The sequence below is a fragment of the Gopherus flavomarginatus genome, chromosome 8 (assembly GCF_025201925.1).
Source record: "Gopherus flavomarginatus isolate rGopFla2 chromosome 8, rGopFla2.mat.asm, whole genome shotgun sequence".
In the NCBI taxonomy this organism is placed as follows: Eukaryota; Metazoa; Chordata; order Testudines; family Testudinidae; genus Gopherus; species Gopherus flavomarginatus.
In genome coordinates this window covers 89,818,701-89,845,677 of record NC_066624.1, presented here as the reverse complement: position 1 = coordinate 89,845,677, position 26,977 = coordinate 89,818,701, and the positions used below count along the sequence as shown (strand labels likewise).

At 41.7% G+C, this 26,977-nt stretch overlaps 1 protein-coding gene across 1 annotated transcript in view; it reads right to left on the bottom strand.

Moving 5' to 3' along the window:
* The window catches only part of GMPS (guanine monophosphate synthase), a 72,152-nt gene that overhangs the window by 38,510 nt on the left and 6,665 nt on the right, over nucleotides 1-26,977 (bottom strand). The window contains exons 2-5 of the mRNA XM_050965922.1: nucleotides 24,745-24,923; nucleotides 14,138-14,252; nucleotides 5,872-5,969; nucleotides 3,837-3,940 (exon numbers count right to left, since the gene is read on the bottom strand). Coding sequence (XP_050821879.1) covers nucleotides 3,837-3,940; nucleotides 5,872-5,969; nucleotides 14,138-14,252; nucleotides 24,745-24,923 — 496 coding nt within the window. The remainder of the gene's footprint in view (nucleotides 1-3,836; nucleotides 3,941-5,871; nucleotides 5,970-14,137; nucleotides 14,253-24,744; nucleotides 24,924-26,977) is intronic.

The window sequence follows — 26,977 nt, the reverse complement described above, 5'->3', positions numbered from 1 at the left end:
CCGTGGCCAGATCCGGAGTTCACCTTATGAGCTCTTGCTGCTCTTGGTATGGTATCTGGGAGTGGCTGGATGGACCTGCTCCATCCTGTGTGCTGAAGGAAGTATGGTGCTGGTCAGCACTCCTCCTAGAAGAGGAGGAGCCAGAGCCTCCCTGAATCCTGGAATGATCCCGACTTGTTTTATGGGACCTCTTCCTCACCACACCACAGGGGGGTGAATAACCCTTTTTCTCTTAGGGGGAACATCCGAGCCTAAGCATTGGGCAGCATCACTTGCCAGATCTGAAGGCAACTGCTGATTAGATGAGGGCCTCTGTGCTGAAGCGGGCCTCATGGCCTGCTCCAGAAGGTGCTGCTTCAGCTGCAAGTCTCATCACCTGAGTCTTCTTGGTGAACTACTTGCAGATGGAACGCCTCTCTTTAATGTGTCCCTCACTAAGATACAACAAGCACCTCCTTTCCGGGGTGCTGTTGCAGATGACCACCCCTACATGACAGACAATGCTTGAACCCTGGTGAGATCATCACACAGGGCACAAACCAAACCTAAGGTACTACTGATTTTAAATACAGAAAAATTCTCAGAAAACAGAGAAGTGTGAGGTAAGGACACCACACAAAGCTCCAACTCTAGTCACAGGCAGTACGAAGGAACTCTGGGGGTTCAGAGCAGCGCCACCCTTATACGGCTGGAGGTGAGGAGGGATGTGCTATGGCCACAGGGCATGAATGCCACTCCTATGGGTACTGTAAGGCAAAGTTCTCCAGCTCTAGGGCACACAAACCTACATGGAACACATGGCCACATTTACTTGAAGAAGAACAGACTGACTTTCTCTTTCCATCTCTACGAGCCATTACTGCTTTTGAAGCAGTACAATTTAGAGTCCTGCAACCTGCTCTGAAGTCAATGAGACCCGACTAAAAGTATAAGATCTAGGTTGGAAAACAACTGGACTCTGCTGGGCTTGGGTCGAGCTGGCTCTCTTCCTGCCTGTGGGGGTCAGCCGGGTGGCCACAGCATGCCATGTTCCTGCTGACCATTGTCACCTCACTGTGCTGTGTGTACTGCGGGCTTAGTGCGCTGCCAGTGCATGCAGCTGCTGCAGGCATACACAGCCACCACTTTGCCAACCCCAGGCAGAAAGAGCAGAACACATGGGCAGGAGGCAATCATGTCAAAACTCGATTCTACCATCTCAGGCTCAGGTGGAGTGGGGTTGGGTCTGGTTCAGGTCCAGCCTAAAAATTAGGCCCAACCAGACTTCTAAACATACCCCTAAACAAATTGAAACAGGGATCACTTCCAAAGTTTCACTAGAAGACGTACTAGCAGCTATTCAAACCCTACAGTATAAAGTTTGAGGTGTTTGAATCAAAGTTGTATCTGTCTTTAGCAGAAATATATCTGGAATAAAGAACCCTATTTGTTGAGAAAAACATGAAAAATGCAGGTGAAAAGATTAATGAAGCACAGATGGAAAAAAATTCTCTAGAGGGTTTTTTTTTCATCTTTAAAAAGAGCTTTTTTGGATTGAAAAATTTAGTTTATTGAAAACTTTATAAAATCAACTCATAAGAATATTAGGTTTTCTAGAATCTTTTGAAGGAAGGGAATTATTTGAAATAATTTTGTGTTTGCAGAATTCCTTTACCAAATTTGACCCTAATTACACATTGTAAAAAAATTCCACATACCTCTCAAATCTCCCCCATTTAAATCGCCTACTTCATCAGTGTTATAAGGAGGCTAGACTAGAAATGATAGTGGTGCCTTCTGGTGTTCTTTTAAGAAAACCTACGAATCCATCTCAATTCATACATTTTTAGGCCCTGGTCATGCAAACAGTTATGCATGGATTCACTCCACAGAAACTATGTACACGGATAAAAGTTTGCATACAGGTGTTTGCAGGATGGGCCATAGTGAATCTGTCATCACCAGGGAACTGGGAATGTATTTTGACTACAATATGGAAAATGATGGATAAAACACAATTTATAGATGAAAAGATCTTTATTTGTTCTGATATTAGCAGATCTACTCACGATCACAGAAGAAAATTGGTGGCACTACATTCTGAATTCCTGTCATCAGATTTTCCAGCTTAGAAGGTGGCAATAAAACTAAAGCTTATAAACAAAAACACCTAACCACCCCAATCCCCCTGCCCCCCCCCCCACACACACACATTTAAGACACTGCCAGTCTTGCTGTTAATACAATTAGGCTGAAAGGAAGCTCATCTAAATTAAGATAACATGTAGTATGTAGATGATGTTTTGGAAAATTCTTTATTGCATGACTATGAATAGGTGACATTCGAAAGTGATTTGATTTTTGTGTTACTCTTGCATTTTGGTGTATTCACTAAAGCACAGTTCAGACTGTTAAGCAGTACTTTGTTCCCTTCCAAAACATGGAAGTTAGCAGTCAAAAATCAGGTACCTCGGAGAGCCAGGAAAAATATTCAACTACGCAGTACAAATATTATAAAACCAGGAAATGTAGTTAATGTCATGCTTTCCACCCCATACCCTCAAAGAAATTTCAGGCCTCATCCACAATTAAAAGTTATGACGATATTACTATTCTAGTTTAAAAAAATGTATACCCCCCTAGCAAATAGTTATATTGGTAAAATTCTAGTGCTGATGCAGTTATACCAGTTTAAAAAAAAAAAAAGATGCCTTACAATGGTATGGTTTATTCTCCTTCCTGTATGAGAATAAGCAATACCACTACAAGCACTGCTATACAGTATATGGATTTTTACAGCACTTTGAAAACTGGCTCTAAACTGAAAACTTTGCTTAACCTCAACTATGATTAGGCAAGGGCCTCACCATTATACAAGAACTTCTGGATGTGCTTGAAAGTTCTAGTTTTTCTTTTTTGCCCACACAATGTTTTAGAGGATTTGAAAAATTTGGGGGGTGGGTTGGAGTTTCTTATAATGAGAATCTATAACGCTTGCCAGTTTCCTCTTTAGTAGTTACATAATTGTAATTTTATTTAAAAGCTAAATAAGGATTTTAAAAAAGTAATCTTGACTACTGGCTACAGGAGATTCGCTATTCAAACTATATTTACCTACACATCCTTGCAGGTGACAGTACTGCAGATTTGCTACAGGTCAAATACAGCACTGTGCTTGACCTGTGGTTAATGGAGACCAGCCTACAGAACGCTGCTCATCCAACAATTCAGCAGTTTCTATCCTGGATCTTTCCTCAAGGATTTAAAATAAGAGCCGCATGAATGGTTTAAGATCTCACAAAGTGGCTCAGTAAACAGAAGACTAACCTACAATCTGCTGGCTGCAGAAAAGGTGGTTTGATTCAGTGAGTTGCAAGTTGTCTTAATAATTTAAGTACATTTTCTAAGTCAACTCTCAGGGCCCACATCTACACATTTCCCCTGTAACCTTCTATGCAAAAGATTTGAAAGATTTTTTTTAATACTGCAATTCTTTTTACTCTGTTAAAAAACAGTTAAAATGACAATAGTAAATACCAGAGTGAACTAATTAAACATATTAGACAATCTAAACTAAAGAATTCTTGAAATCAAGTTCCTTTTCTCTGATGCCTTTTCTAACATTTCTCAACTTGAACATTTAAAACAAAACGAGTCATTTCTGCATCAATTTCAGTCTTTTTCTTTACTAGCACAATGGTGCAATGTTTGGGTTAAAACACTACAGAGAAATGTAATCTTGAGTTTCATAAAAGCTTATTTTTACAACGTCCAAATTCTGTGCCACAGTTCAGCAGATGTCTCTTGAGCCTTTTTTTTTAAAGGGAAGTTAAGTCATAATTGTACAGAATACATACCTGCTATAATGTTCCCAGATTGTGCAACAATTTTGAACCCATCAGCTACTTTATCTACACTATCTCCATGAGTGAGGAGCACAAACTCCTCCTTCTGAAGGCCCCTAAACACAGGATAAAAACAGAATCAGTGAAAGTACAAACAAAAACATCTAACTTTATTTGTATAGTCAATTGTGAAATATTAAAAATTTAAGCACACCACAGATTTTCTGATACAACTTCCTATTTCTATTTTAACTTTTTGCTGACAGACATTTTAGTTCAGATTGACTAATGTTCTAGGGCACAGGTTCTCTACCTTTTCAAAGCATAGATCAACTAACAAAACATCTTGGAGACCACCTTCCCTCTCAGTCTCAACCTATTCTCAGTCTCATATAACTTCTCCCAGCCAGAGGGAAAATAACAGCTATCAAGTCTTTATGTGTACAGGGCATGTCATCTACAGAACTTGCCAGTTCATAGGATTTCATTGAAACTTCAGAAGTAGTACTAGCCAAAAATAAGTAAAAAACTAAGATAGAATTTTATACTAGTCATCCAAGGAAAGCAGTATGTACTGGTATAGAAAATTTCAATGAAAGGTAATTTACAGCTAAAGAAAGTTTCTCCTTCTCTCTTTGTTCTTATATGCCATTCTGAACACTTGGGACCTTCCCACATCAGTTCATGAAATCCAACTTTTGGGTGCAATTACAGACATCTGTAATATCCTTCTACCAAAGGCTATATCCAGTGATGCATGGACAACATACCTAGTTCTTCAGGAGGGTGTGCACTGATACACAGTTGGCCACTTAATAGATTTCTATCAGACCCTCTCAAGGGTCTCGTCCCACTAAGATACCACCTGTCAAGTACACGTTTTAAATACATGTGGGACATTCTTTCCAGCACTAAAGTTTTACTAATCAGCTCCTCAGCTGTTACATTTTCTCTCTGGAAGCAGCTTCACTCTTCTTACAGTAGGTGCACTCCATGCAAGATGAATAACCTCTCTGAAGCTCTGAACTCCGCTCAACACAAATTCAGAGGGTTCTTTCGACAGCTAAGCCTATATTCTACTCGGACTTCTGTGGATTAACGGGGGGAAATGGGCAGTGCTTAAAAAAAAAAAAAAAATTAACAAAGCTTCCTTAAGCCTGAATTTAGAAAAGGTCATAAGGACAAGCCTTTCCTGAGGGGCCTTAAACCTTACAGGATAGGATGTGAAGCTCCACGACACTTCTGGAAGAAGAAACAGTCACAAGAATTAGGACCTTATGATACAGTAAATTGACTGGATTCTTACAAGGGGGCTGAAAGAGAGGTGCTGTGGCAATACTGAGAATCAAATTTGCTTTTATAGAACACTACAACCCAAGTTTAAAGAGACAGAAGACCTCATTAATGGTTTCAGTTTTTCCATGGCTTTCAGGAACTTGGATATCTATAGATGCTAGCTAATAGCTAAGTGACCTACTGTACAACACAATGCTTCAACAGCTGTTGAACTTGCCTTAATGCAAAAATTCCTAGGCTGTGGTCCCTGGCACCCTCTCTGGTGCTATACCAATAAAGCACTCCTTGTTTAAGTTAAGTTAAGCATTTTAAAAATGTTTTAGAATATAACGATACAGAGCACTCCCAAGTAACATGCATAAAAGATCCAAGGGTGAAGAATATAGCCCAAAAAAACCTTACCCTTACAGCAAATGTAAAGTATAGCGTGATTATCCTTTTTAAAAAGAAGACAACATAGTGGGTTTGCTTCTTTTAAAAAGACAGAGGCCAGAGTTCTGCATACAAATGTGCATACCAATATGTATGCTTAATTGGGCCATTAACTGCCTCAATATTTGTATGTGTAACTGTCTAATTTACACACATAGTTGCAATAGCTATATAAGCAAATGGTGGGCAATTTCACATAAGCATGGGTGAAACTCCATTTTCTACCTTATAAATCTAGCCTGTGTCTATACTGTCACTAGCTTTCATTTCTAGAATGACATTTCCTCTACCATTTTTGCGGCTAGAAGTGCCTGCATACCTGAACAGTGAGCATGTGTTATCCAGAGTAATGCTGAAAACTCCATCTTCTCTAACATCTTTTTTGTGCACTGTACCTCCAAATACCTTATTCATCATCTGTCAAATCAGAAACATTGTAATTACCTTACAGTACTAGTTCACAGTCCAACATAATTTCTATTTAATATATTCACCTAGCTCTCCCCATAACTTTAACCTGCTGAACATGACAACCAATTGTTAGTCACCGAAACCTCCTGCAGACAAGGTCACTCTTATACTAGTTATAGAATGGTACTACCAAACAAACAGAATCTTCATTATTTCTCACTATTCAGTGATCAGTCTCCCCTTCTGCTGGCCTCCTGCCAGCATAGCTTGGAACCACTCCTACTATAAATTGACTAGGTAGGCCACCATTAATGCTATTAAGTCAAGAACTTTAGTGGTAGGCTTTGGATTCTACCAATTCTTCTATTTCCTGTTTTAGTCTTTCAAACCAATCAATATGGGTTCTCTTTGCACTGAGAGATTCTCTTGGTCAGAAGAGGATCAAGTGGCCTATTTTCACATATACTAGAGGCAATTCATACCAACATTTCATAACTAACAGGAGTTCCATTAGTATGCACTCTGGGCTAAATTCTGACTGCAGAAACATGCACCTAGCTCTCTTTTACAACAATAGAAGATGTGCACATGTGACGGCAGATTGTAACATCATCTCAATCCAGACCTGTCTACATAATCATGTCTACATAAATATTTATTTCTAAACATACTTTCTATGTATTTATGCTTCTTCCTCACCTAACTTCTTGAAATTAAATCATAATACAGCCTCCATCACTTTTGTTGATTGGCGAGTCAGCCATTTGTGTACCATAAAACAGATCAAACAAAAGTTATGCATCCTAGGTCCCAATAATTCTGAAATTAGGACCGATACATAAATGTGAGACCTTTCTGGTACTTAATGTTTAAACAACTCCAATTCTGGCTGTAAGAAGAGCATAAGTAGGCTTGGCAAAATATGTTATTTTAAATTTCAACAGATAATTTTGGTATTTAGTTTTAAGCATTTTTTAGATTTAAATCCATTTAATTTTCACAACTGCAGGACAAAATGGCAGGGGTTTAGCAGTCAGACAATAATTATCTAATGACAGCAGACAGTGAGATTTAAAAAGTTAAAGCTACCTACATGGCCCTCCTGCTCTGACATCATTAACAGTGAACTCTAATAAGTTATCAAACAGCATTTCTCTTATTTTGCCTAGCTGTAAATTTTGATTCATCATCGATGGAATTTTTTTTGTCACTTTGCGTACGGTAAAATCGACATTTACCAATAAAAAAAATCTAATCCTTCCAAGCCTAAATATAAGGCATGATAAATAGCTGAAACTACAAAAGAATGGATGCATATTACAGGTGAATTATAATGTAGTGGGGGGGAGGATGAGCACTGAATGCCTAAATGCACAGGTTTATTTTTATGACTCATTGAATAAAAAACAAAATACAGAACTTCTGTTCCTTCTGATCTGAAATGTTACAACAGCCTTAAAGAAGAAATATTCTGTAGTGTATATTTTCTATTTCATGGTATTCTTTTTTTCCTGTTCTTGCTAATTGCTTTTTCCGAGAACCAGTGAGAACTGTAATCAACCATTTTGAAGAACACACTTGATTTGGCAGTATTGGTGACTAACATATTGGAAATGATTTTAAGATTAGACATTGTTTCTACTATAGTATCAACTAACCCAATTTCTAGTTTCAAACAAACATGAAATCAGTTTATGTATTTTTCCATCAGTAGAGTTGCTCCTGAAAACTATCCTGTTAGGATATAGATATTCAGGCCTGTTTGCAAAGGCCTATACTTTAAGAATTCAGGTGTATTCTTATCACTTAGCTAGTTATAGAGGTATAAAAGAAAGAATTAAAGATTACTGTTTGTGTAATGGTCTTCTTTTACTGTGACAGGCTAAGGCCTTCAGCTAAGATGTAGTTAGGCAGTCATAAGCTGGGAAGTGTATGGTCACATCTTCACATTCCAAACTAGTTACATTGAAATAAGGTGCTATTGGGCTATTAGGAATACAATCCTGCCCTGATATTTTTATTACCTTTAGAGAAAGGGAAGAGCCTAGAAGATAGCATTTTGTATGGCAAGAACTTACTTATTAATAGACACAGCTGGAAAACCCTTATGTCTGTATAGATGTAGCTGTGAAATCCTTACTTCTGTATTGTTTTGTATGTTTATTTGCATGGTCTCTGTCTGGTTCTATTTATAAACCCCAATAAACATCGAATTGTTTGCGCCTTTGGACTTTGGGTATTGTTTTTCTCTGTTTATGCAAAAAGGACCAGGGAAGTGAGAGGGTGAAGGAATAAGCCCCCTAACATCTTGGTGCCGTGACTCGGATGCATCGCATCGGATAGATGAGCCTATAAGTCCCCCTCCCCAACAGTCCGCGCAGCTGCTTGGAGGGGCTATAGCGAACTCTCATGATGGTAGTTGCGGGTTCTGGCAAGCCAGGGTAAAGGATTTTTGAAATAAATGGATAAGGAAGAACCAGGGCCCATACCAGGTGCAGGGGTCAGCTCATTCCTTCACCCTCTCACTTCCCTGGTCCTTTTTGCATAAACAAAGAAAAACAATACCCGAAGTCCAAAGGCGCAAACAATTCGATGTTTATTGGGGTGAACTTCCAGCAAGCATGATTCCGGTTTCCTTCCTTAGTGTCCTCTTTCCCAGCTCTGGCACCACAGAGCCTTGCCTGTCCCTGTTCCCATTCTCCCTTTAGCAAAACATGATCCCAATTCCCCCATCCCCAGTCTCTGTTCCCCCTTCCTGATTAACAGCAAACTATATAGTAAAACTTGAATTTTGCTTAGCTATACCTTATCCAATTACTTTACGGAAATTTAACTAACCAATCCTAACATACTGTAACATGGGGTACGTCTACACTACGGGATTATTCTGATTTTACAGAAACCAGTTTTATAAAACAGATTGTATAAAGTCGAGTGCACGCGGCCACACTAAGCACGTTAATTCGGTGGTGTGCGTCCATGTACCGAGGCTAGTGTCGATTTCCTGAGCGTTGCACTGTGGGTAGCTATCCCATAGTTCTCGCAGTCTCCCCTGCCCCTTGGAATTCTGGGTTGAGATCCCAGTGCCTGATGGGGCAAAAAACATTGTCAAGGGTGGTTCTGGGTACAGCCTCACCCCTCCCTCCGTGAAAGCAGCAGACAACCGTTTCGCACCTTTTTTCCTGGGTGAACTGTGCAAACGCCATAGCACAGCAAGCATGGACCCTGCTCAGCTCAAGACAGCAATAATGAACGTTGTAAACACCTCGCGCATTATTGTGCAGTCTATGCTGAACCAGGACCTGCAAAACCAGGCGACGAGGAGGCGGCTACAGCAGTGCGGCGACGAGAGTGATGAGGACATGGACATAGAATTCTCTCAAACCACGGGCCCCTGTGCTTTGGAGATCCTGATGGTAATGGGGCAGGTTGCAGCCACTGAACGCCGATTTTGGGCCTAGGAAACAAGCAAGGACTGGTGGGACCGCATAGTGTTGCAGGTATGGGACAATTCTCAGTGGCTGCGAAACTTTCATATGCGTAAGGACACTTTCATGGAACTTTGTGACTTGCTTTCCCTTGCCCTGAAACGCCAGAATACCAAGATGAGAGCACCCTCACAGTTGAGAAGCGAGTGGCAATAGCCCTCTGGAAGCTTGCGACGCCAGACAGCTACCGGTCAGTCGGGAATCAATTTGGAGTGGGAAAATCTACTGTGGGGGCTGCTGTGATGCAAGTAGCCAAAGCAATCATTAAACCGCTGCTATGAAAGGTAGTGACTCTGGGAAATGTGCAGGTCACAGTGGATGGCTTTGCTGCAATGGGATTCCCTAACTGTAGTGGGGCGATAGATGAAACCCATACCCCTATCTTGGCACTGGAGCACCAGGGCACCCAGTACGTAAACCGCAAGGGATACTTTTCAATGATGCTGCAAGCAGTGGTGGATCACAAGGGACGTTTCACCAACATCCACGTGGGATGGCCGGGAAGGGTTCATGACACTTGCGCCTTCAGGAACACTACTCTGTTTAAACAGCTCCAGTAAGGGAATTACTTCCCAGACCAGAAAATAACAGTTGGGGATGTTGAAATGCCTGTGGTTATCCTGGGGGACCCAGCCTACCCCTTGATGCCATGGTTCATGAAGCCATACACAGGCAGCCTGGACAGTAGTCAGGAATTGTTCAACTACAGGCTGAGCAAGCGCAGAATGTTGGTAGAATGTGCATTTGGCCATTTAAAGGCGCGCTGGAACACATTACTGACTCGCTCAGACCTCAGCCAAACCAATGTCCCCTTTGTTATTGCTGCTTGCTGTGTGCTCCACAGTCTCAGTGAGATTAAGGGGGAGACCTCTATGGCAGGGTGGGAGACTGAGGCAAATGACCTGGCCGCTGATTACATGCAGCCAGACACCAGGGCGATTAGAAGAGCACACCAGGAAGCGGTGCGCATGAGAGAAGCTTTGAAAATGAGTTTCATCACGGGCCAGGGTACGGTCTGACTGCTGTGTTTGTTTCCCCTTGATGAACACCCCCCCCTTGATTGACTCATTCCCTGTAAGCAACCCACCCTCCCCCTTCAATTACAGCTTGCTTAAGGAAATAAAGTCACTATCGTTAAAAAAAATCATGTATTCTTTATTAATTCATTATAAAAAGAGGGAGAGAACTGACAAGGTAGCCTGGGTGTGGTTTGGGAGGAGGATAGGAGGGAAGGAAAAGGCCACTAAAAAAATTTCAAAGTAATGACAGCCTTTTGGTTGGGCTGTCCACGGGGGTGGAGTGGGCGGGTGCACGGAGCCTCCCCCCACGTATTCTTACACGTTTGGGTGAGGAGGATATGGAACATGGTGAGGGTGGTTACACAGGGGCTGCAGCGGCACTCTGTGATCCTGCTGCTGTTCCTGAAGCTCCACCAGAGGCCGGAGCATGTCAGTTTGATCACGCAGAAGCCCCAGCGTTGCATCCCGCCACCGCTGATCTTCCTGTCTACACCTCTGATCTTCCTGCCGCCACCTCTCATCTCGAGCGTCCCTCCTCTCCTCACGTTGGTCCCTCCTGTCCTCATGTTCACTGGCATCTTTCCTGTAATTTGATACCACGTCCTTCCACTCATTCAGATGAGCTCTTTCATTGCGGATCACTTCCATGATTTCCAAAAACATTTCGTCTCGCATCTTTTTTTTCCGCCGCCTTATCTGAGATAGCCTTCAGGATGGAGGAGGGAGGCTTGAAGAATTTGCAGCTGCATGAGGGAGGGAAAAAAAGGAGAGAAGTATTTACAAAGATACATTTTACAGAACAATGCTTATACTCTCTCACGGTGAACAACACTATTCACCTTACATAGCACATGTGATTTCACTACAAGGTCACATTTTGCATCTTAATATTGAGTGCCTGTGGCTCTGGTTTTAGAGATCTCACAGATGCAGGTCCGGGCAGCAGAATTCAGCTTGCATGCAGCCATGGTAAGACATTGTCTTTCGGCTTCTGCAGCCTTCATATACACAGCGCCTTCCTTTCCCAAATACCAAGCAAAGCCCGTTCAGTGCTGTTTCTTTCCTGTCAACATGCAGCAGCAGAAACCACCCCCCCATCCAATTCTCTGGGATGATCGCTTTACTCCTCCCCCCACCGCGTGGCTGGTATCATGGAAGATCACTGCTAAACATCCCTCTCCCCACCTCCACCGCGTGGCTGATAGCACAAACGCAAAAAAGCTCAGCGCCAATCACGCCCCCCCACCGCCCTCCTGCTTGGCTACCTGCAAGGAAGGATTTCTTTTAAGCAACAGGCAAACAGCCCAGTAGGAATCACCATGTCTGTCCCCTTAATTAAATTCCTGAATTTCAACTAGGTTACCATGAACGATATCACTCTCCTGAGGATAACACAGCGAGATAAAGAACAGATGTTGCTTGAATGCCAGCAATCACCGGGACCATACGCAGCTAGGCTTTGTCATGCAATGTTACCAGATTACTTGCTGCATGCATGGCGTGGTCAAGTGTCCTACCATGGAGGACAGAATAAGGTTGCCCTGCCCAGAAACCTTCTGCAAAGGCTTTTGGAGTACCTTCAGGAAAGCTTCATGGAGATGTCCCTGGAGGATTTCCACTCCATCCCCAGACATGTTAACAGACTTTTCCAATAACTGTACTGGCCACGAATGCATCCCAAGTCCTCAGGGCAAATTAATCATTAAAAAACGCTTGCTTTTAAACCATGTTTTATATTTACAAAAGGTACACTCACCAGAGGTCCCTTCCACGGCTTCACTGTCTGGGATAGTGGCTTGGGAGGGCTAGGAGGGTAATTCCGTCCTGGTGGGAAAAAGCTCCTGGCTGTTGGGGAGAACGGAGTGCTGTGTGCTCTCTGCAAGCTCGTCCTCCTCTTCCTCCTCATCTTCCCCATCCGCAGAATCCTCAGCCATGGCTGAGATTACCACCCCCACCTCAGAATCCACAGACAGGGGTGGGGTGTTGGTGGCGGACCCCCCTAGAATTGCATGCAGCTCAGCGTAGAAGCAGCATGTTTTCGGCCCTGCCCCGGACCTTCCATTTGCTTCTTTGGTTTTCTGGTAGGCTTGTCTGAGCTCCTTAATTTTCACACAGCACTGTACTGAGTCCCTGGTGTGGCCTCTCTGCATCATGGCCTTGGAAATTTTTTCAAAAGTTTTTTTATTTCGTCTTTTGGAATGGAGTTCTGTTAGCATGGAATCCTCTCCCCATATAGCGATCAGATCCAGTACCTCCCGTGTGGTCTATGCTGGAGCTCTTTTTCGATTCTCAGGAGACTGCATTGTTACCTGTGCTGATGAGCTCTGCGTGGTCACCTGTGCTGGTGAGCTCTCCACACTGGCCAAACAGGAAATGAAATTCAAAAGTTCACGAGGTTTTTCCTGTCCACCTGGCCAGTGCATCTGAGTTCAGATGGCTTTCCAGAGCGGTTAGAATGGTGCACTGTGGGATACCGCCCGGAGGCCAATACAGTCAATTTGCAGCCACACTAACTCTAATCCGACATGGTAATACCGATTTCAGCGCTACTCCTCTCGTCAGAGAGGAGTACAGAAACTGGTTTAAAGAGCCCTTTATATAGATATAAAGGGCCTCGTTGTGTGGACAGGTGCAGGGTCAAATCGGTTTAACGCTGCTAAATTTGGTTTAAACGCGAAGTGTAGACCAGGCCATGATTATTTAACAAATTACACCCCACCACCTTAACTGGTTTACACTCAACAAAATTAATTATACAGTAGACAAAAACAATCACAAAACCAGACAAAGACCATGCAAATAAACATACAAAACAATACAAAAGTAAAAATTTCACAACCACATCTATACCAACATAAGAGTTTTCCAGCTGTGTCTATTAAAAAGTAAGTTCTTGCCAGACAGGATGCTATCTTCTAGGCTCTTCCCTTTCTCTGGAGGTAATAAAAATATCAGGGTAAAATTGTATTCCTAATAGCCCAATAGCACCTTATTTCAATGTAACTAGTTTGAAATGTAAGGATGTAACCATACAATTCCGAGCTTATGGCTGCCTAACTACATCTTAGCTGAAGGCCTTAGCCTGTCACAGTAAGAGAAGGCCATTACACAAACAGTGATCTTTGATTCTTTCTTTTATACCTCTATAACTAGCTAAGTAATAAGAATACACCTAAATTCTTAAAAGTATAGACCTTTGCAAACAGGCCTAAATATCTATATCCTAACATATCCTGAAGGAGTGTTCTACATGCAAAAACAAAATTTTTAAATGAGCAAACTACTCCAATTGTATATAGGAGAGGTGCATTCCTCAATACCACTAAACTAAACAAGTTAATGGCTATGCAACTTTTTATTAAAAGCATGATAAATATATAGTCGAATCCAAAGTCAGCATAGTTAAAGAGGGAGAACATAAGTATTTCCTATGCTATTTTCACGGCAGAGCCCAGAGAAGAGTTTGTATATAGTATACTGGGTATCTTCAAAACTACCATCACTGGCGTTTTCTAAAATGAAATTCTGCATGCAAGGTTTATTTATCCTGTTAATTATACTTAAGCCATATATTAAAAAGTTCTAGTAGTTAAGTCGCAGCTGAATGTCAGAATTAAGACCTGGACCTAAAACAATATTTGTAGACACACAGATCCAAGATTAGCACCTGCATGCCATAGCAGATTCCAAGAACTGGTTTGCCTATTGTAAATATTGCTGGGTCAAACCAAGGTGCATCTTCCGCATACACGGAGTTTGGTCCTCCAGATATGATGATAGCCCTGCAAACAATATAGATTAAAAAAGATTAAGGGAGTTCAAAATAATACACATTTACATTTAAAAATTCTTTGTTTGCATTAAATGTGGAGAGACTTATAGTGATCCCTTGCATACTTCCAGTTTGCCTGGCGCTTAAACCCTATAACAAAGATGTCCACATTTTCCCACACTGGGAGGGGTAAAAATGGCAACTTGCCAGGACTGAGAGCATATCAGTTTGCATAACTTTTGTACCAAGACCAAACAATAGCTGCAAGCCACCCTAAAACATGATTGTAACAACTGTCTTTACTGAACTGAAGGGTTTTTGTTTGTTTTGTTTTGTTTTAAATGGTAGGGCCAGATTCACATAAGGGACTATGAGATATTCAGGCATGGGTCTCAGTCTCTCCAGCTGAAGCTATTCCATTGTGTATTATAGACTTAAAAAAATTAAATATGCATTGGGCCAGAGAATGAGAATTAGAATGACTCTATAGTCCAATAGTTAAGACACGCATTTGAGGGGTGGGAGACCCACATTCAAATCCCTTCTTCTCAGAAAGCAAAGCAGTCTCCCACATCCAGGAAATTGCTTTAACAACTAGGCACTCCCTACCTTTTCCTCTCCCACCCACCGACAGCTGTGAATCCCAAGTGGAGACTGGCACCATCAGACTGGACTTTCGCAGGAACATCCTGAAAGAGGCAGGGCTTAGGACCCACCCCTCTCTTTGGCATCTGTTGTTGGATAGGTTAGGCAGCTCCCCACTCAACTCGCTGGTTTTTCCAATTCTCATGCGCCTCTCCCCTCTCCATTCATTATAGAAGGAGCCTACGCACTTAACTCAGGGGTTTTAGATCCTACTGGGGGGGAGGAAGTAGGTGCTTCAAAATTAGGCTCTGAGACACTGAGCAACATAATATGTAAGTCCCCTTGTGAATCTAGCCCTCAGTATCAGAGGGGTAACCGTGTTAGTCTGGATCTGTAAAAGCAGAATCCTGTGGCACCTTATAGACTAACAGACGTTTTGGAGCATGAGCTTTCGTGGGTGAATACCCACTTCCTCAGATGCATGTAGAGGAAGTTTCCAGGCGCAGGAATATATGTGCTAGCAAGCAAGCTAGAGATAACGAGCCCTCAGTGCTTTTCATATTCCTATCCAGATGCTGAATTGGGGGGAAAAAGGAAGTACGGTTAGAGTTAAGAGATTCATTCTTCCCACTTCAGGACCAGACTTCAAAGAGAAACTGCTGAGCTTCAGTTCACCTGCAAATTTGACACCATCAGCTCAGGATTAAACAAAGACTGTGAATGGCTAGCCAACTACAAAAGCAGTTTCTCCTCCCTTGGTGTTCACACCTCAACTGCTAGAAGTTAACCTCATCCTCCCTGATTGAACTAACCTCGTTATCTCTAGCCTGATTCTTGCCTGATTCTTGCTTGCATATTTATACCTGCCTCTGCAAATTTCCACTACATGCATCCGACGAAGTGGGTATTCACCCACAAAAGCTCATGCTCCAATACGTCTGTTAGTCTATAAGGTGCCACAGGATTCTTTGCTGCTTTTACAGATCCAGACTAACATGGCTACCCCTCTGATACTATTCTTCACACGGTTGAAAGCTTGGATTTCAACCTGCCTTCAGGTGGCATGAACACTGGTTCTTAGGCGCTATAGTTCTTGTAATAGTGGCCATTAAAATTATGCTGGTAAAAAAGTAGGGTGGGGAGGGCACTAAGGATAGGTTAAAGTAACTAAAATGACATAATTTTAAGGTCTGACACCTTGTGACCATCTAGGGCTAGAAATTATTATTTTATGCTAGTGGTACGAAGAGGATCCCATTTTTTCAAAAGGTTAGAAGGAAGTAACTTGTGATGATTTGAGCAATACCAAACTTCAAAATTGCTACTCATTAGTCAGCTGTTTTTGGCAATAATCCAGTACTGAATATAAAAAGTACCAGACCTTGGACCAGTGTGCTGCTTATTCCATACAGAACATCATGTTCATTAACTGAAGTGACAGTTGCAAGACTGGGGAGAAGGAAGACACTGGGTTAAAGATGGCAATAAAAGAAAACTTCTCCTAACATTGTATATAGTGCCTGAAAAGGTAACATTGCTTTCCTCATTAGTGGAAAGGGGCAACGCAATGCACATGGGTGACAAGCATTAACACAGGCAGAAGTTAACCATGCAAACCCATTTGTGCATTTGTAGAACAAAGGTCCCTTTCATTGCAACAGTTTTCATTTTAAAACAAACAGGATGTTTGTCTTTATATGTCAGATACTTAAATTATAAATTTTTTTAACAAAGGTACCACTTGAAAAAGTATTCTATAAACTACTATAAAGCTACAGGCATGAGCATAACCAGGAATGTCTACAGGTAAGAGTGGGATCTGTTTTGCTAAAAATCAGAAACAGTCATAATGTTAAATCTGATAAACTTAAAAGCCGGCAGGGAGAGCCTAAAAATATATCAGTCAGGAAATTATTGCTTTTAAATCCCTCACACAGAATTACTTGCTCATTAAGCACCACACGTACAGAACATTTTATAATATTTGAGGGAGAAAAAGAAACAGGGCCTGACAAAACTTTCAGCCTACTGAGGTCAAAACAATTAATTTCAGCCCGAAAAAACAGGAAAGAATCCTGTGGCACCTTATAGACTAACAGACGTTTTGGAGCATGAGCTTTCGTGGGTGAATACCCACTTCGTCGGATGCAAACGGGTATTCACCCACGAAAGTTCATGCTCCAAAACTTCTGTTAGTCTATAAGGTGCCACAGGATTCTTTGCTGCTTTTACAGATCCAGACTAACACGGCTACCTCTCTGATACTAAAAAACAAGGTATACTCTGAATTTTTTTATTTTTCCTGTTGATAAAATTCTACTGAAAGATTGTTTTGTTTTGGTTTACATGAGGGTATCCAACCTGTGGCCACTTGTGTGTTAAACAGTAAATCTGCATTTGATTATGAACTGAAAATGTGCTCCTTGGGCTGTAAGTTTCAACTGAAGTGATTGAATAAGTTGCCACTACACGGAGGAGATAGGATCACTGCCATTCAGCTGCCCTACCAGCTCCCCTGCAGCCCGTGATGTAGCTCTGGTGTGAGACTGGAGTTTTCCTTCCCATTTACAGCTACCTAGCAGCTCCTCTAAGCAGTTCTGGCTACTTCATTGCTAGCCTCCCAATGCTGGGCTGTGGGTGACACAGATAGAGCTGAAAAGCAGAAACATGCCTCAGTTAAAAGAGAAGTTGAGACTTCTGAACCATATACAGTTCCTTGATTCTCAGCTACAAGGCTGGGTAACTTCCACAAGCTGGTTACACTGCCTAAGAGACCATATGCTACCTTGAGATAACCAGTTGGTTTCCACACCACCGACTCCCTCTCCCCACTTGAACCACCCCTATGCCAAGAGTTGGGGAAGGAGGTGCAGAAACCAAATACACTGACACTACACCCAGTGGAGACTCCTCCCACGCAGAAGGAATCACAGGTATTCCTGCTCCCTATGTACCACCATGAGGGCTGACTTTAGGCCAATTCCCCTGATTCCCGTGAATCGGGCCCCGCGCCTCAGAGGGCCCCGCAAGGTAAGGCCCCAGAAGACAACTGCTGCTGAGGAAGGACCCTACGCTGAAGTGCTGCCAGAAACAACGGCAACTGAGTGAGCTGCCGCTGCTATTTTTGGTGGCAGCTCAATTGCTACCGCTGTCTTCGGTGGCATTTCAGTGCCATCTCTATTGAATCAGGCCCCACACATCCTAAAGCTGGCCCTGACCACCATAGTGGTGAGAATGTAGCAGAGTGGAATCTGTCTCAAAACACTAACTGAGCTGGAACTTTTTTGAAATAATCAGCTTGGTGCTTATGTTGAAGATGCTGGACACAACAGGTTTACCAAGCTAGAATTATTTTATTTGATTTTGTTGAAGTATTAAAAGCCTAGATCTTTTCCCTGGCAGATTCATCATCAAACCCAAATTTATGGCCACCATTTTTCCCTCACTTAACTCTTGACCATTCCCTAACAGCAACCAATTTCCTGGAATCTAAGGGCTTGTCTACATATGGTATGAATTTAAAGTGCTGTAATTATACTAATCTACTGACCTGTGTGGACACTCTTAGGCTTGGTCTACACTACAAAGTTAGGTCAACATTAGCTGCCTTGCATCAACGTAATTTGCATGTGGCTACCTTAAATTTGTCTCCCACTCATGTGAGCGCCCCATTACAGCAATGCAGTAACACCACTTCACCAGTGTTGAGCCAGGATTTATGTACTGAGGTCGAAGCAGCGTGAGTATAAAAAACGTGTTACCTATGTCAACCCTAATAGTTCTCCAGCAATCCTTTAACACTGACCTCTCTGTTCATAATTGTGAATCCACTGCCAGAGGGTCAGGCAGACCAGAAGCCCAGGCAGACCAGAAGCCCTATCCCCCATTTTAAAACCCTGTACATTTTAAAAATGGCTTTTCCTGATTGTTCATCTTGGTGAGCACCCACTAGCAGCTCTCCATTGTTGTGACACTCGGGCCTAGAGTAGACAGGAAATATTGGATCTCCTGGGCCTGTGGAGAGAAGAGGCTGTGCAGGCACAGCTACGAACTAGCTGTAGAAAAGTGCACATCTACGAGCAGATTGCACAGGGGATGTAGGAGAAGCCTGAGAGGAATCAGCAGCAGTGTTTGTGAAAGTGAAGGAACTGCAGCAAGCACATCAGAAAGGCAGGGAGGACAACAGTCAATCTGGTGCCAAGCTGCAGATATGGGGCTTTTACAAAGCTGTACGCCATATTTGTCTTAAGATACACACACTCCACTACCCCGAAGACCACCACTTACACTGCCAAGGAGCCAAAGTCACAGGCCTCTCTGCCTTGAATAGCAAGGATGAGGGTGTGGTGGTGGTGGAGGGACATGCGACCAGGCAATCCAGGAAGCCAGGCCCTGTTTGAGACTTCACTGCAATTCAGTTAGTCAAGCACAGGCTAGCCTGATGCAGGAGAAATAGCCCTGGATAAGTGTCTAAATGTATTTACCAGTACAATGATGTATTGATGGCACCCCCAACTTAGCACTACACAACTACTGACTTTTCATCAATTTACTTGTACTACAGAGATAGTGGTATGACAATGAGCGGCACAGTTGTTAATTGTTTTTCATTCCCCTGTAGAATTGGGCTGGGGAGGTCATACAGAGCATTTCGTTTATGTGCACAGGGATATCCCTTGAATCCCCCTGAAAGATCTCAATGAAACTTTTACAGAGGTATCCTCTCTCAAAGTTTTCAAAGGATGGCATCTTTATTTCTTCCTCCATGGTAGGACACTTTCCCATGCCAGTTCACAATTACAGCAGTGGTGCTTGCTGAAGTTAACAGACTACTAGCACATGGGCCCAGGCAGCTTCGGAATCCAGCAGCAGCTGTGCTCTCTGTGCCTTTGTTACTCTCAAGAGTATCAGCTAAAATTACCACTGCCTGTGGAAAATGGTGCCAGTGCCTTTGCTCTATATGCATTATTTCATGCAACCAATCAATTCTCTTCTCATTTCCCTCACCCCTAGCCAGAACTCTCATCATGGCTGATGCTGTGAGTAGTGTCGTGCATAAGCACTCTGAAGCAGAAGTGTCAATAAGCATGTCCTGTTTAAAACTTATGGAGAGCAAGGAACAGTTCTGAATCTTAACGTTTGCTTTCTGATATGACTATAATGACATTGATATCTCTGTGTATTTTATCTGTAGCTTCTGTAGTTGTGGCCTTGAGAGTGTTCCCTCCCACATCTATGGAACGCCTGATCCAAACGAGGAGAAAGATGAAGACTTGAGATAATAGGTTCAATGAGGTCCTGCAAGCCAGGGCTGCATAAGACCATGAGCAGTGAGGGCCTGGAGGGTGAACACTGCACACAGCCTGGAGAAGGAAAGAGTGAGCAGGAGAAAGGCTCAAGAGTCCAGGCAAAAAAAGGAGAGGGAGATGCACCAGCACATAATGGGGCTTTTCCGGCAGGAAACACACATACTACAGACTCTTGTGGGTCTACAGGTTCAACAATCTTGGGCTTGCCTCTTCTTGTAGTCCATGGAGAACTCCATAGAGAACTTCCCTACACCCTACTCAACATTCCACAAGACATCAGAGGCTGCATCCCTTCCTCTACCACCCCTCACCGGTGGACATTAAGGACAACTACAGCTTCACATATGCTGACCTGAGAGAGCCACAGCTGCTCTATGTGTAGATAAAATGGACGTGAATTTTCTTTCCCCTTCTTAAACTCTCTTCCAAATGTATTACGTTTTTAATGTATTTGCTTTTAACTAGCACAGAATTTTTTTGCGGTGTTTTCATTACTCAATAAAATGCTGTTATTTGGAAAACAATTCAGCTTTATTAGTTCCAAACATATGCTGCAGAGTTCCCAGCAGTACTGAAAGCATGCCCTTACTTATTATTGTACAACGTGATGCAACTCATAGGATTAATGAAAAAAAGCACAACGTAATAATAATAAATGAATAGCAAGCACCACAAAATTAATAGGTGCACTGTCAGTGTTAGATTCGTAGATGTACACCAAGCACTACACAATTCCTAACAGGACCCAAAACAGCAGGTCCTGGTAGAGCACAGTCCACTGCAATGCACTATTGTGGCTCACTGTTAAAGTGCTCTTTCAAAGCATCTGGGAGCTGTATAGCTCCATGTTGAGCTCTTCTAATAGCGCTTGCATCTGGTTGTTCAAACTCAGCAGATGCTGCTCTACCTCCACACACTATCCCAGTGGCATCTTTTCCTCCTTTGCTTCAGAGATATTATGCAGGACACAGCAGGCAGCTATAACCACTGGGATGTGCCCGCCTCCGCCTTCAATCTTGTGAGTAAACTTGCCAGAAATCCCATCAATCTACCAAAAGCACATTCAACCATCATTTTTCCCCTGCTGAACTAGTAGCTGAATCTCTCCTTGGTGCTGTTGAGGTGGTCAGTGTATGGCTTCATGAGCCAGCGAGCAAGGGCTAGGCTGGGTCCTCCAGGATCACTTTTGGCATTTCAACATTGCCATTGGTAACATGCCAGTCAGGAAAGAAAGTCCCTGCTTACAGATTTCTCAACAATCCTATGTTCTTAAAGACGAGAGAGCCATGCACCTTCCCTGACCAGCCGACACTGATATTGGTGAAGCGTTCCCAGTGATCCACCAATGCTTACATAACCACAGAAAAGTAGCCCTTTCTGTTGAGGTACTCAGTGGCAAGGTGGTCTGGTGCCAAAATAGGGATATGTACCCTATTTACTGCCCCACTGCACAAATCCATCCATTTTGCCCTACACATTGCAGAGAGTTACAGTCTTGCATAGCAAGAGAGTATTATTGGTCCTGCCTACTTGCGTGACAACACCCCTCACAATGGATTTTCCAACTCCAAAATGACTTCTCACTAACTGGTAGCAATCCAGGTTTTCAACCTTCCACAGTGCAATCAACACTTGCTTTTCCACTGACAGTGCAGTTCTCAGTCTGGTGTTCCTGTGCTTGAGGACTGGATTGAGCTCAGCACACATATTCAGGAATGTGGCTTATCCCAAAATTCTGCAGCCACTGCTCATCATTCCAAGCATGTATTACGGTATGATCTCACAAGTCACTGCTCGTTTCTCAGGCCCAGATGCAGCACTCCACCATCTGCAGCTGCTCTGTGAATGCCACCAACAACCTTGAATTAGTTCTCACTATGTCCTGCAGCAATTTGTCCTCCACAAAACCATCATGTTCCCCACTGATTCAGTTATTTTTGAGGCTTTGCAAATACTAGAGGATCTTGCATCCTGTGCTTGCAATGCTTATGACAACAGCACAGAGCTATGCAGGCGCCATGCATCTGTCAGAGACAGCAGATGAGTAGTCCTGCACAGGTTCATGGGATTTTTTAAAAAAGTGCAAAAATTATGGAATATAGATAACATGAGATAGAGAAAGTTGCATGCTGGGAAGTGGACCCTTTGCTCCCAGTCAGCCCACGTGACTTGTTTCTGCCCCACCATACATTCCCAATCCTTCCCAAAAGACCGTGTCTGGACAGTGGCAAGTTGTACACTGGGATACCAACTCAGGGCGCACTGCATTGTGCATCAACACATACATTCATGGTGAGCACATGCAGCACGGATGCAAGGAGCCACGTATTCACACGCACAAGCAATATACTAACTGCAGCAGCTTTATGCCGACGTAACTTGCAGCAGCCAAAGTTGGAGGTGTAGACATGCCCTTACTCCAATATAAGAAGCCTTTTTCTGAGTTAGCTTGTGTTGCTTATACCAAAATAGAAGTGTCCATGCAGGGAGTTATAGCCATATACCTATAATGGTATAACTTCCTATGTAGACAAGCCCAAAGACTGCTCCATCTTTCTATGATTTTCCCATCTGGAAATTCAAAGAACAGTGAAGCAAGTTTACTTACATCCTACAGACCAATTGTTCCCACAACTGAGTTTTCCACTGCTGGAGAGTGGACATCTTGTTTTTAATAGTGGATGCGTGGGATTTTTTTTAAAAACGTGTCTAAGCAAGTTATGTGCTAAACTCACTTAGGCAATTTTGAATATCCAATCCAGTATCTTGCAAGCTAGATAAATCCCTTGTCATCTTGAAGATCAAATTTGCAAGTTTTGCTCTTCTCTCTTTTAAGATGTCCTATAGTCACAGAACAATTACAATTTAAGCAACAGCACTGAGACAAGCTTCTGCCTCTGACTTAGAGTCACAAACAAGTATATCTCTCCTCTGCAACAGGGGACCAATTTCAGAGGTGAGCACAGCACAACTTCTATGACCATTCAGTCCAGAGAATGTTAGCATGCAGCCAGATTATTTCTACCACAATTGATACTCGGTCATCTAGGAACTAGAGCGAAACCACCAACTAATTTAACAAATATCATTAGAAAGCCTGAAGGGGCTACTTTCAATCACTGCTAACATGGTCCAGATTTAAATGAACATCTGTAGAGGCAAAAAGCTTTGTATCCTGTTGCCAGTTACCCAAAACAACCAATAAACCTGACATCATAGTAGATCTTCCTCAGCCTTGGAACAGTGACCCTTTGAATGAAAGTGTTTTGCCAAGTTTTAAAAAGTAATTATTTGCTGTTCCACAAACCTGGTAGCTGACAACACAATTATTGTATCTCATGACAGAGGTTCTGAAGAGACTTCAGGTTGTGTGTTGGAAGGAGAGCCTCTTTCTTTAAGATAAGAAACACAATACCTGGGCACCCCCATGGACTGCTCACACAGTTCAATGCAGGACTGAGACCCTAGATAGTTTTAAGATACCACACTGGAAACAACATAACATTTTCTTTAAGTTAATTTAATGAACAAAAAGTTTTTTAAAATAGATTTTAATAGGTGTCCACTTTTCAAAGATTTGATTGTGTGGTCTTAAAACAAGATACTGCAGTTACAAGTATTTTCCAGCTGCAATTCTGAAAGGGAAAGAGTTGAGTACACAGAGTGTATCTTCTATATTAGATATGCAATAGTGCAGTTATGTCTGCTATAGTATGCCATCTGTGTTTTCTAAAGAAATGTAGTGAATTCAGATTTTTACAGACTCATTAAGTTATACAGGCATTCTACTAGACCAAAAACAATCATTGGCTAGAGAAAAGCAATTCAATGAAGCAATTTCTGTTGTGTGCTACTTCCATAACAATAGTGTGATGTGTATGTGCTGCATTCTTGGGATTTTTACTGGACTGGCATTATGGTACAACAATACTAGATACTCAAGTGATTTGTATAAATCTGTAAGACGGGGACAACAATTTTTTCCTTAAGAGAAAAGGATACATCTGTAACCTCTTTTTTTAAAAGCTAAAACAAATGTGTAAAGCATTAAGCAAACTGGCAAAAAAAAATTTAAATAAGCACTATCAGATAATATTTCACTCACCTCCCAGAAAGAGTCTGGCATGATATAGCATACCATTTCCAATTTATATAATTCTTTGATAGAACTACAGATATTTAAGTGTTATGTAATTTTCTGTAAAAGGAATGATGCAAGATTTCTTATTTACTATCACTAATATTACTTAAAAAAGACAAATGTATTTTCCTGTTGAATGGCTATCCAAAGGTTAATATTAGACTTATCACAAATATTTTACATACAAAAAAGTTACCCCCTCAAAAGACTTACATAACAGAAAATGACCTTAGGAAATCAGTATTTTTTAACAAAATTAAACCAAATGTCAGAATATCTAGCATATGAAAGCAATAGGCAAGTCTTTGTGCTAGTTCCCCAATGAAACTCATGTGACCCTGTTAAATTAAAGATAACATAAGCAGTGTTATCATCACAGTGAATAAACTCATTTTGCTGCTGAGATCAGAGATTCCTTTGCATTTAAATTAAAAACAAACAAACAAACAAAGAAAAAAAGAGCCTACCGGAATCCTTGCTCCTTGATTGCAAAGGCTGGAGTCTCCAAAGGAAAGATCTCAGATTGGACAAACAATTCTCGTATTCGACGATCTATGACTTTTCCATACTGAGCTCCAGCATCGAGTATTACCACTGCCCCCTCATAGTGATATTGGCCATCCTGAACATCTCCAGCATTCTCCAGCTGCAAACATTATTGACATAAGCACTTACTTTATCAAAACAGTTAGACTATTAGCACAGAATCAGGACAACAAATCAAAGCAAGTCTCTTCAAAAAGAACACTGATTGGAAAGTTAATTATTAAGGGCATAAATTCAGTCCCCAGGTGTGGAAAGTTCCTTAAACAAATTCTTTAAGATGTAAAATATAACATTTACATTACATTAAAAAGGAAAAACATTTTAATGAAAAAGTCTTATTATAGACTATATACAGCAATACATGAAATAGCGGGATATAGGCAACCTTAACACCACATGGCAACCCATGTGTGCCATTTGCATGGATGACAATTTTATCAGCCATTTTCTCCCCACCCACATCTGCTTACTCACCAGGGCAAACCCTGGGGAAGAAAGGACACTTCTACCATTTCTTTCCACTTACGAAGTGGTGCACATGACCTACCCACCAATACCATCATTCCAGCTTTTGGAGCAGTGGCATTTCAGAGAATATCAAAATAGTGTTTCATAAAAAGCCTAAAACAGAATATGGTCATTTTAAAAGTGAATTGAGCCCTATTAAAGAGGTACTGAACTGACAGCCCTAGAGACTGAAAGGATACCCCAAAGTCAGTAGCAATACAAGTTTTCCCATATCATCCCATTATGTATTCTCAACGCTGACTAGAAGTGATCAGCTATAGAAGGTGAAAAGTGTAGTTCACATTCTATGCTTATTCAGTCTGATCTACCTACTAAGCTTGCCAGATGTCACAATTCTAAAGTTGCCATTTTGATGCAACTTTACAAACAGTTTTGTTTCAGGGGTAGTTTTTTTTGACATTTTAATTACATGTAGCTTAAGAAACCTGTTCCTTGTTGATTTTAGATTGGGAGAAGGAAGAACTGAAGCCTTTCAGTGTATTACTCAGGCAGACATTACCCAAAACTTCATTCAGATAGCAACCCTCCTTAACATTTTATGTTTTCATGTAAGTGCAAGGTTAAACAATTGAAAAGTAATTATAAGATGAACTAATTACATAAATAGTAGCTGCAGAGTCATTCTGGGAGAAAAAAACAGTAGAAGCTCAGACTTACGAACATCAGAGTTATGAATTGGCCAATCAATAAACACCTCAGGCACCAGAATCCAAAAAAAGCAAATATGTACAGTATTGTGTTAAACTTAAACTACTAAAAAATATAAAGGGAAAGTTTTAAAAAGATTTGACAAGGTAAGGAAAGTGTTTCTGTGCTTGTTTCATTTAAATAAAGATGGTTAAAAGCAGCATTTTTCTTTTGCATAGTAAAATTTTAAAGCTGTACTAAGCCAATGTTCAGCTGTAAACTTTCGAAAGAACCACCATAATGTTTTGTTCATAGTTACGAACATTTCAGAGTCATGAACAACATCCATTCCCAAGGTGTTTGTAAGTCTGAGGTTCTACTGTACTTTGTGTATTGGGACCCCTGCAATTCATGATTATAACTGCAGTACAGTGACCTTTCCCACATAACGGTTTGATATACAGAGCATCCAACACGTATTACCAATACTACCTATTTATAACTGATATAATTTTTATTGATAATTAAGCAGAAGTGGCTTGTCAAGTGCAAGAGAGCTAAGCTACTTTGTTTCAAAGGCCTGCAACAAACCTCAGAGAGAGAAAAGGGCTCAAACACAGAGAAGTTATTAATATTATGTCCTCTTCCAGACATCAGCAGCCTCCAAATAAGGGAGTCTGCCCTTCAGCTCTACAGTCAGTGCTCCCACTTTGAGTACCAAAAGTTCCTCTCCTTCAGGTTCCACTTGGGATGGATTCCCCATGAGTGAAGATTCTATCTACTGTATTTTCCTTGTACTGCTACTGTGAGGCAAGAATGTTCTTCAACTTCTATGACAACACAACATTCCAAAGACAATTGAGATAAACACTGAAGCATCTTTTACTTGTAGTCTAGCTAGCCCTGAATTAGTTAAGAGCGGAAGATGCATGGGAAGGTTGTAAGGTGACCATGGCTCAAGAATCTAGAGCTGTAAACTTTGCTGGTGGTTGCTCGAAT